Source organism: Myotis lucifugus, unplaced genomic scaffold (genome assembly GCF_000147115.1).
Source record: "Myotis lucifugus unplaced genomic scaffold, Myoluc2.0 scaffold_0, whole genome shotgun sequence".
Classification (NCBI taxonomy): domain Eukaryota; kingdom Metazoa; phylum Chordata; class Mammalia; order Chiroptera; family Vespertilionidae; genus Myotis; species Myotis lucifugus.
In genome coordinates this window covers 49,596,102-49,607,028 of record NW_005871048.1, presented here as the reverse complement: position 1 = coordinate 49,607,028, position 10,927 = coordinate 49,596,102, and the positions used below count along the sequence as shown (strand labels likewise).

General features: G+C 53.3%; 1 protein-coding gene across 2 annotated transcripts in view; it reads left to right on the top strand.

Annotated features, from left to right (window-relative positions):
- The window catches only part of SLC6A3 (solute carrier family 6 member 3), a 32,132-nt gene extending 21,478 nt beyond the window's left edge, over positions 1–10,654 (top strand). The window contains exons 9-14 of one of the 2 annotated variants that reach the window (XM_023751939.1): positions 272–400; positions 1,117–1,216; positions 2,298–2,398; positions 3,979–4,146; positions 4,740–4,811; positions 9,329–10,654. In XM_023751939.1, the coding sequence (XP_023607707.1) occupies positions 272–400; positions 1,117–1,216; positions 2,298–2,398; positions 3,979–4,146; positions 4,740–4,811; positions 9,329–9,352 (594 nt within the window). In that variant the 3' untranslated portion in view covers positions 9,353–10,654. The remainder of the gene's footprint in view (positions 1–271; positions 401–1,116; positions 1,217–2,297; positions 2,399–3,978; positions 4,147–4,739; positions 4,812–9,328) is intronic. The other variant, XM_006081461.3, reaches the window with a different exon arrangement.
- The last annotated feature ends 273 nt before the right edge of the window (positions 10,655–10,927 follow it).

Sequence of the window (10,927 nt, the reverse complement as noted above, 5' to 3'; positions counted from 1 at the left end):
CCCCCCTCCCCCCCAGGACTTCACAGTGGCTGGGAAAGTCACCACCAGTGGATGGAGCATCCAGCCCAGTCCTCTCTCTCCAACAACCATGTCACAAGAGAAGCCCTCACGAGGGCTGTCTTGTCCTTAGGGCATTCTGCACCCTGGACACCTTGCAGTTTCCACTCCATGTCCATTTTCTGGGTGAACATCCACTGACTCTCATGTAAATCGCACCTCGGTGTGGTCCTGAGTGCCCCCCAGCGCGTCCCCTGCTCTGTGTTGGCTGCAGATGGGCGGGATGGAGTCAGTGATCACCGGGCTCATTGATGAGTTCCAGCTGCTGCACAGGCACCGGGAGCTCTTCACCCTCTTCATCGTCCTGGTCACCTTCCTTCTCTCCCTCTTCTGCGTCACCAATGTACGTACAGGCTCAGCTCACCTGACCATGTCTCATTAGCACTCAGCACTGGGCAGCAAAAGACTGGTACAGTCAGGCCAGACAGAGCCACAGCTATTCTAAGGCTGCATCCTCCCAAAACAACCCTTGATTTATAATCATACTTGGGTAGCTGTGGTCACACTCGGGTAGCCATGGCCACGTGAAGTAGCCGTGGTCACTCTCTGGTAGCTGTGGTCACTCACAGGTAGCCACGAGCACATTCAGGCTAGCAGTGATCACATTTGGATAGCCATGGTCGCATGGAGTAGCCTTGGCACCTATGGAACATGGTATAGAGTTACTTCAGTGCCTGGACAGCTCCCTGGGAGGTGCCCTTGGCTCGGCCACCTGCCTGTGGATTTATGGGGCTGGAGGGAGGCACCCAGGTCACCTCCTTTCCCAGTAGGGGTTCTGCCAAGCTTGGCATTTGGCTGCTTTCATTTCTAATGCCACCAGGAGCCCTCAGAAAGGAGAAGAGAGGTCATGTTTTTTTTTTGTAATGGATGGGTCCCTAAGAAGTTGCAGGTAGATTGAATTTTAGTGACTCAAATCAGACTTTATAGGGAGTAGTAAAACAGAATCTGTCTATAAATTGAACCCACAAGCCAGGCTTATGTTTTAAGGAAAGCACTTTTGTGGTCAAGGCCTGCCCCGCCAGGACACCAGAGTTCAGTGGGCACTCCCTTCTCTTTCAGGGTGGCATCTATGTGTTCACTCTGCTGGACCACTTTGCAGCCGGCACATCCATCCTCTTTGGGGTGCTCATCGAGGCCATCGGGGTGGCCTGGTTCTATGGTAAGGATGGAACCTTTCCTGGGGCTGGTGTGCTTCAGCGGGCGGGGGACCTGGCCACGGTGCTGCTGCTTTGTGGCTGTGCCGCTGCCTTCCTGGCAAATCTGTCTGGAAAGGGGAAGAACGTTAGCTCTAGGAAGCTTATTGTGGTGACCACAGCATCACAGAGATGAGAGGCTTGGCAGCATCATTTCTTTGGATCATTGAAGACAGCCTGGGTGGCACCCCAACACCCTCAGCAAACCTGCCTCAGCCATGCCAGAGGCCGGGGCAAATTCAGGGCAGGAGAAATCCCTTTTAAGATCACCTGGAGAAAATACTGGTCATCTAGAAATACTTTCCTTTAAAAAATGGTGACTATATACATACAATGGAATACTTTTCATCCTTTAAAAAAAGGAAATCCTGACACACGCTACAACACAATGAACCTCAAGGACATTATGCTGAGATAAACCGTCCCCAAAGGAAAAACCCTCTGCGAGTTCACTCCTAGGATGGTCCTAATGTTGTCAAGCTCATAGAGACCGGGCCGGGGGGGTGGGGGAAGGGGGTTATTCTTTAATGAGTTCAGAGTCTCAGTTTGGGAAGATGGAGAAATCCTAGAGATCAATGGAGATGATGGCTGCATGAACGTACTTAATGCCGCAGAACTTAAAAATGGTTAAGATGGTAAATTTTTTGTTATATCTATTTTGCCACAATTCTTCAAGTGAAAAAACCAATAATGATTGCAGAGGGGAAGCAAGGACAGCTGTGGGGGGAGGGGGGCAGGACAGCTATGGGACATCGGGAGGACCCCTGAGGTGAGCAGAGGGTGGAGAGGGTCAGGCAGAGTGGCTGGTACCGCACCGGTCTTCCTCATCAGGACTGAGGAGCAAACATCACCCAGTGTCACCATGGGGAACATGTGTGGGGACCGCTGTCAGCAAGAGCACCGGGCAGTCTGGAGGGGGGCTGGTCCCTACAGGAGGCAGTCTGGGCTTGAGGTCCCCTGGGGCGGCCCCGGGGGTCAGCAAGGACCAAAGTCTTTGCCTGGGCCTCAGAGAAAGTGCTGTCCTGACCTCCCTGCTTGGCTCCCCAGGCGTGCGGCAGTTTAGCGATGACATCAAGCAGATGACCGGGCAGCGGCCCAGCCTCTACTGGCGGCTGTGCTGGAAGTTCGTCAGCCCCTGCTTCCTCCTGGTAAGGGGCCAAAGGCCATGCGCGTCCCTGCTCTGCCCAGCTCTCGCATCACCCCAGGGTCAGTGGTGGCCGCAGGCAGGTTTCACCAAGGCTGTGGGGTGGGGGGGGCATGCTGCCTGGAGACCAGGTCTCTGAGGTGGAGTCGGCGGTCATGCAGGACTCCAGGAGGGCCAGCTGGTCCCTGAAATCCTCTCTGGCCTCCTGAAGGCGTGGCCCACCCCTCCCCCCGCTAAGCCCACTGAGGACCCCACGTGGAATCTAGGGTGATCTCCTCCATGAAGGCCCTTGTGTGTCCTGCATTCGGCCATACCTCTGCGTTGGTGGGGAGGCCTGAGATGAGTGAGGTTATTGGCGTTTTGCCTTGAAGACCAAGGTAGAATTTAAACCTCCTGGGCAGCAAGTACTCAGCCCAGAGGACAGAGTAAGGTGGATTCTGTCACCACTCTGCCCTCGGGGGCCTCCCCAGGCACAGGCACCACTCACCGTCCAGCAGCTGCCTGGCTTTTATTGTCTGGGCCCAAACCACATGTGCCTGTTTTATTAAAACATAGCTGTGCCATTCATTTACAGCAGGGGTGGGGAACGTCCAGCCTGCCGGCCATATAATCCTGCAAAATCATTTGGTCTGGCACTGCCAAGGCATTAGAGGTGAGGTAATTAAATGTTTGACCAAATATAGCAGGCTAATGTTTAAGTTGATCATTTTGTATGGCCCATGAATGATGTTATAAATAACCAAATGGCCCTTGGCAGAAAGAGGTTCCCCAGCCCTGCCTTACAGGCTGCCCGAGGCTGTTTCCTCGCTGTAGGAGCAGGGCTGAGTGGTTGTGACTGAGACCCGATGGCTCTCGACACCTGAACTACCCCAGCAGGTCTGGACAGGTGACTCCGGATGGCCATTCAAGGCCAAGTCCAGGTCTGAGTGCAGAGTCGGGGAGCTATGCACAGAGGCCAGCACCCCCTGACCCCTGGCTCTCCCCTCACCCCAGCCAGCCCAGTGGGCACCTCGGACAGGCCTGGGATGGACAGGCAGCTTAGGCTGACCCCGTCATGGGCCAGCCCAGAGGCTAGTGAGAGAAAGAGGGAGGAGTCAGGGTGCAGCACCTGATATGACGGTGCTTCTCACAGAGCAGCACCCGAACCTTTGGAAGCTGCTTGCCACCCCCACCTGGCAGCCCGAGGCCTGTCTCCAATATGCCCATCTCCCCGCACTCCAGAGGGCGGAGGCTGTGGGGTTGTGAACTCTAGACAGACGAGGTGTTCTTGTGCTGCTCTACACACTCAGGTCCCCCGATGGGACAAGGTGTGAGGTTGTCAAAGGACAGCAGAGGGAATGCCCACCGTCAAACTCAGAACTGAGAGGACGTGCACCTCAGGACCACCATCCTGTGGCAGCAGCTGGGGACTCGGAGCAGCAGGAGAAGCAGGCCACTGCCTGGGTTCCCTGGTCTGCGGGGCCAGGGCCCCTAGAGCTGTGGTGGCTGGAAGACCCCCGGCCCCGACACACTGGCCCCATTCCACCTCTGCACCCCCTGCCTGCTGGCTGAGTGCAGCCGCATGACCTCTGCCCTTGGTTTCAGTTTGTGGTCGTGGTCAGCATTGTGACCTTCAGGCCCCCGCACTATGGAGACTACGTCTTCCCCGAGTGGGCCAACGCACTGGGCTGGTCCATCGCAGCGTCCTCCATGTCCATGGTGCCCATCTACGCGGCCTACAAGTTCTGCATCCTGCCCGGGTCCCTGCGGGAGGTGCGTATGTGAGCAGGGCCCCTTAGCCATCCTGGTCACCTGACCATGAGGCCACCAACTACATCAAGTGGACTTTTACCTCCCGCCAGCCAAACTCTGAACATAGACCACATAAAATCTCAGTACCTGAGACAGGTGAGGCTGTGGGAGGGTCTTCTGAGGCTGCAACACTGAGAGGAAACCTGGCAGCTGCTGACAGATGGGCCCTGGAGGACCAGTAAGGAGCACAGTCGCTCTGTCCAGCCCTGGGGCCTGGGCCACTGGGGCAGGAAGTGGAAGGAAGATGAGCTTCCTGGAGCTGAATGTGACAGAAAGCAGGCTCCTCCTGCGTGGCATGTGAGCTTCAGGTGCCCCGGGGCCGGACTTGGGCCAGTGGGGGTGCGTGTTGTTCACCTTCCCTCGGAGCCCACCAAGAGCTGATGTGGAGACAAAACTTCTCCAGCATCTGCGTCTTTAACTTGTGCTGGACTCTGCTCCAGGGCCTAAGGGGACCCGGATGTCAGCTCCTGTACCTGACCACCACATGCCAACCAGGGAGTCTAGTCGCCTTACTGAGTGTGTGCCGGCACCCACGGCCTCTCCATTTCTCCTAGAAAGTGGCCCACGCCATCACCCCCGAGAAAGAGCGCGAGCTGGTGGACAGCGGGGAGGTGCGCCAGTTCACGGTGAGTGCGTGCTGCTGCCCCCACTGTCCCCTCGGCTGGATGCACACAGATCGGGAGAGCAAGCCTGTCCTTGAACCACGGCCCTCAGAAGGCTGGGAGGCTCGTTCACTCATTCAGAGAATGCTCCCTGCCACCACCTTCTGAGAACCCCTGACCTGAGGAGGGCGGGTAGCAGACGAAGTGTATCAGGTGCAGACAGCAGGCGGAGAAAGAGAAAGCAGAGAGGGGCGGAACCTGACTTGAGGCCCACCAAGACGTGGCATCTGAGCAGGCATCTGTGTGAAGGGAAGGGCCTGCATTTCAAGGGGGGGGGGGGGGCACATCACAGGGGAAAGGCCCTGAGGGTGGGCAGGGCAAATTGCAGGATCAGCAAAGGACTCACCTGCCTTCACGGAGGGAGAAAAACTTGGAGCAGCCCAGGCCACCTTGCTGGTCATCTGCAGGAGGTGAGAGGCTCCAGAAGGTCTGGCGCCAAGATGGAGCCCAGATCTGATGACATCGACAGGCTCCCCTTGCTGGGGCTGCTATGGGGTGGGGTTACGAGGAGACGGGGGGGGGCGTGGTGGGGGGATAAAGGGAGGCTCTGGTGGGAGAGAGTAGGGGTCATATCAGGCCTGTAGCAGGATTTATTCTTTCTCCTCACCTTACAACTGGGAGCCATCTGAGCATGCATGAGCTTCCATACGTGTTTACCATATGCTATGGAGCAGCTGTGGAAATGGCCCTAATGTTGTTGAGAGACAGAGTAAAATGTGTGACACATTTTAACTCCTACATCCTACGAGTTAAGTTGTCACTCTCTCTTCTAAGAGGGTGCCCCTGAAGCACGGAGAGACTAAGGAACACCCCACAGTAACATAGCTGGTCAGTGGAAGGTGACCTGGCAGGCACTCCCTTTTCTACTACCTTGTGAGAAGGACTCAGATCAGGTGAGAGCTGAGTCAGGGTGCTAATGACAGCTATGACTGCTGGATGGCCAATCCTTCCAGGATGTGGATGCCACATTGATGCAAAAACCATCAAAGGGGCACAATTTTAGGCAGGGGTGGGCAAGGTGGTCTATTAAGACAGAGAACTTCCTCTTACACAGTTTGAAGGACAGATGACTTGGTGCAGGCTGCTATTCATTCTTTGCTTTCTATCTCATTAATTTCCCCTCCTGTCTTTATTATTTCTTTATTCTTTGGGTTTACTCTGTTATACTTTTGTCAACATCTTAATTTAGACCTTGGATCACTAATTTTCAACCTTTCAGTTTTCTCATATAAGCCTTCAAGGCTATGACTTTTCCTCAAAATACCCTGTTGGCTGCATTCCACGACTTTTAACAGTATTTTCCTCATCATTCAGTTCTAAGCTTATTTTAATATATATTGTGATTTCTTCAAGTCTGCTTTTATATCACCGCCTGTTTCAGTTACTGTCTTTCAGCATTTTGAAGACATTAATTCTCCACTGCTGCCTCTGTCATCACACTGAAAAACTTGCAGTCCTATGGAGCATGGTTGCCATGTGCTATGGACCCTTTCCTGTTTCCTTTGCTTTTGGTGTTGAAGTTTCCCTGTAGTGTGCCTTTCTCTTTTTCTTTTTTAAAATTTATCTTTATTGCTGAAAGTATTACAGATATTCCCCTTATTTCCCCCGTTAACCCCCTCTCAGGATATCTTGCGTGACCAGGGTGTGTGGGTCCATCTTTTTTGTCAGTTCTGGGAATTTTGCAGCTAGACTTAAATCTTGCCTCTTGCCTCTCTGTTTCCCTTTGGGGCTCTGGTGTGTGAGACTCACCTGGGCATTATGCTGATTAATCTTTGGGTTTGTTTGTTTTTTCCATGTGTGTAGTTACAGCACCTCTCTTTTTGCTTCTTATACCTACAGTTCATTGGGCCTCTTGGAACTCTGCATTCATAGTCTTCAGCAAATTTGGGAAATTCTGGCTATCATTTCTTCAGCATTTTTTCTGCTCCCACCTCTTTCAAGGGCTCCAATTACATGTATTAGGACACTTTAATTTTCTTTTTTCTCTGTTTTATTTCATATGCTTTCTGTTGTATTTTACTTCACTATTTGTTTCCTCTGCAATATCTAATGTGCTGATAATCCAGCAATTTATCGTCTCACACATTGTAGTTTTCTTCTCTAGAAGTTCAATTTGGGTCTTTTCACAGCTTTCCTGTCTCTGCTGAACTTTTTGAGCATATAGAGTGCAGTTATAATCACAGGTTTAATGTCCTTCTCTGCTGATGTTAACATTTATGTCAGTTTCTGTTGGTTGACTTTTCTCGTTAGGGATGAATTTTGCTGCTTCTGTGCATGTCTGGTGATATTTAATTCCATTCCAAATATTGTGAGTTTTACCTTGCTAGGTGCTGGGTATTAAATGTTCTTGAGCTTTGTTCTGGGACATTGTCAAGTTACTTGGGGACAGTGTGATTTTTGGGGGACTTGCTTTTTAGGATTTGTTAGGTGGGAACAGAGCAGCATTCAGTGTAGGAAATAGCCAGTGTAGGGCTATTTCCCACCACAGAAGCAAGTCCTTCGTGAGTACTGTTCCCAGTGTCCTACAAGCCTGGGATTTTCCAGTTGTGCTGGTAGAGCAGCACGGTTCCCATCCATCCGGGGTGCATTTCAGAGGCTGTTCCCTCTAATCCTGTTGGGTGGCTCTTTCCCAGACCTCCTGTGCACAGAGTCTTCAGCTGAACCCTCAGGGGGACCCTGTGGTCTCCAGGGCTCCCTGTGCAGGTCTCTCCTCTAGGTACTTTGTACTGAAAACTCCAGCTGCCGTGGTGTCCCCAGCACCAGGGGGTTCACTGGCTGCACCAGGGTCCCACTGCAGCCTACAGATTTCTCAGACACATCCAGCCGGGCAGTCTGAGAGCCCCCATGCTTGTTTCTCTCAGTATCATTGTCCCTTGTCATCTGAGGTCCCGTGTCTTGATAACCATTATTATGTATATGTATATATTTTTTTTTCGATGCAAAAGCAAAGAGTCTTTATTCGAGCTAGCTCAGCTCCCCGACCACACTCACCGACACAACGGCAAGCCAAGTGGCAGAGAGAGCGAACTCTGTGTGGAGAGAGGTTTTATAGGGGGTTGGAGTAAGGGGAGGAGAAAGGACTGTGGGCCCTGCTGATTGGCCAGGCGCAAGTCGGTGTCTTGTTACACAGGATGTGGTCATATCTATGGCGCGCACGTCCCTTGATTGTCATTGGTTAGTTTAAAGAAGTCCTGGGTGTGGCTAGCAGAGGCTTAGGCTTCCAGGAAGAAGCTCCTTGCCGAGCACATTATTATGTATATTTTATTAATTTTTGGGCAACATCAGATAGTAGAGTAAATTCAGTCCCTATTACTCCATCTTGACCAGAACTACCCTTGTGTGTGGCTGTGGCCCACTCCCTCCACCTGCTACATAACATTCACCATGTAAACCTGGCACAACAGGGCCCTCATCCTCCACCGCATGGCTCTCTGATTGTATCCCACTTCACCGACAGCTACACTTCACTTCACCCCTGGAAGCTGCATTTGGTCCGCCCATTTCTTGTGAAATACACCATCATTGTAGGTGGTAGATGTCACTTTTATACGTTTTACACAGCTGCCCCGCAATCTGACAGTGGCAACCTCTCTGGCCTGTGGGGTCTGAAGTTTCTATTGTTCTGACTCGACTGAGGGTGGGCTGCAGCCATGTTCCTGGTGTCCTTGTTCACGAGCTCATGGCTTGATCTTAATCTGTTGGAGTTCTGAGATGCCCCTGAGCACACCTTCCTCCAGAGAAGGCCGCCTTCTGCTGCTGCCGTGGCCAGGACAGAGGGTTGGGGCTCGGCCCTGGGTCCCACGCATGGCCTCCCTTGCCCACCAGTTCCCTTTTCAGAGCACCTGGGCTCTGCCAGCGCTGGCCTCACCTGTCAGTCACTGCCGGCCCCCTAGAGTCCTGACCCCATGTGGGTGATGGAAGAGCCCTACAGGGGACCAGTGGCAGATTGAGCATCTCCCTGTCCCCGCCGTGGCTGTGTCAGAAAGAAGCCCTGCATGCTCTTGTTTTGAAAATGTTTAAAAAGCGTAGTTCTTGCCATTTAGTGTGATCGAATGGCTTGTGCTCAAAAATAGGCTGAACTCCCAGCTGCATAATAGGCGATGACATTTGCAGGAAGACTGAATAGCCGGCCTGTCGATCTCATCCGTCCCGAGTGGTAATGAGGCCTGCTCCTGCACCTGTTGGGGTCATGTAAGTGACATAGAACTGCAGGGCACAGCCTTTCAGGGACGGACCAGAGGCCCCAGGAGAGTGGCTGTGGGGGTCTGGAGGCACCCCAGGTGACACACATGCTGTGGGGATGCCATCTGAGACCAGCCCCAGGTTTGCTGGTGTGCAGTGTTTGTCTGGCCAGCAACTGGCCCAGCCCCCATAGGGTCCCCGGCTGTAATCTCACCATCCTCTCTGCTGAGACCCCTCACAGCTACCAGTCAGTCATAGGCTTCTCAATTCACTTCTAAATAAGCCCATTTTCTTTGCAGCTGCGCCACTGGCTCATGGTGTAGCGGGGAGTGGAGAAGGAAGGCCCTGGGCAGCCGTCCCTGTGGGAGAGACGCAAACCAAGACGGAAAAGCCGAGCTCGGACAGAAAGGAGGGCTGCTCCACTATTTAACTTCTGCTTCGCTGGAAACACAGGAGCTTTATCTTCTGACTGTTTACACCCTTATGCCACGAGGAGAGGGCCTGCCGTCGTCCTGTGTCGCTGTGTAACCCCGTAGATCTGTGCCCATTCCCGCAGGTAGAAAACTGTGTTCTATTCATGTAACACGTTCCCCACCCTCAGCCGCCATCCAGAGCACAGGCCTCATCTGTGTGCTGAAAAGAAATACAGAAATTATTCGTGCACGCTGTGAGAGCCCAGTGCTCACAGCAGCTCCCTGGGTCACTTATTTTGTTCATATTTTAAAAATAATACCATATTTTGCCTAATTGTGCACAAGGTGAAATGGAAGAACTGCAAAAGTTGATCAAGTGAGGGGCGGGGCGGGGATGCTCATGTCTCCATGTTACACACTGCGTCTGTTCAGAGCCACGGAGGGCGAGGGTCCGTGTATGAAGGGAAGGCTATTTATGTCCTTGTCACTGAGAAAAACAAATCCTGTGGCATCTGTATGGCCGCCACCACTCCTGCCTGGTGTGGGCCGTGGTCAGCTCATGCTCACCTTGCTGTGGATCCCCAGCTCTGGGCCCCGACCATGCAGAGCCCCGCAGGCAGGCAGCCTGGGACCCCGCCAGGATTGTATTTCTCTCTGGCACACATCACATCGATAAAAACACTTTTTAAGTTAGGGAATGGATTTTTTAAATCATATTTACCTGTGAATCAAAACTAATGCTCAGATGTAGGATGGGTCTCTGAAAACTGTTTGCTGATGTCCAGTTGTTGTTTAACAAAACCAAGTGAGGACCCCTGGCCGAGGACTGCTCTCCGGGCACCTGGCGTCTGCCTGGAGGGAGAGCGGCCATCGGCCTCAGGATGCACGGGGCTGCTGACCATACGCTCTGGCACAGCTCTGTGCCCCGTGGAGAAGTCCCACTGCGTGTGCTGGCCTGGCAGGGCCTTCTCAGCACCCCCTACCATGGACGCTGTCCCCAGGGGGTATGGAACTTGCCTCTAGGGCGGGGAGGCGGGCGGTGGGGGGACGGACTGTCAGCTGGAGGCTGTCTGCAGTGTGGCCAAGAGGAATCAGGTCTGTCCTCTCCTCCTTTGGGGGAGCATCGAGAGCTCCATGTAGAACACCGGTGTTGTCAATGTCTGTCTGTGTCCATACCCAGCATCACCAACAATAAAAACTGTATGCGGGAAAGACAACCCCGGCTGTGTGGCCCCTTTTTTGCTCGCCCCATTGTTTTTATGGGCTGGCTGCCTCAGGCTCACAGCTTCACTCCCTCCTGAGTTCTTCACCGGGCACCTCCCAGACCAGAGGGAGCACAGCCTGGGCCCTAAAGCTCTGCTGGGCTTAACCTGGACCCCACCCACGGCCCAGGCCTGCAGGCTCCCTGGTGCCCGCTGGCTCGGGCCAACCTACACTGTCCTCCTGCCTCTCTAGAGTCCTCATCGGCCCATCAGCTCCCCTGCA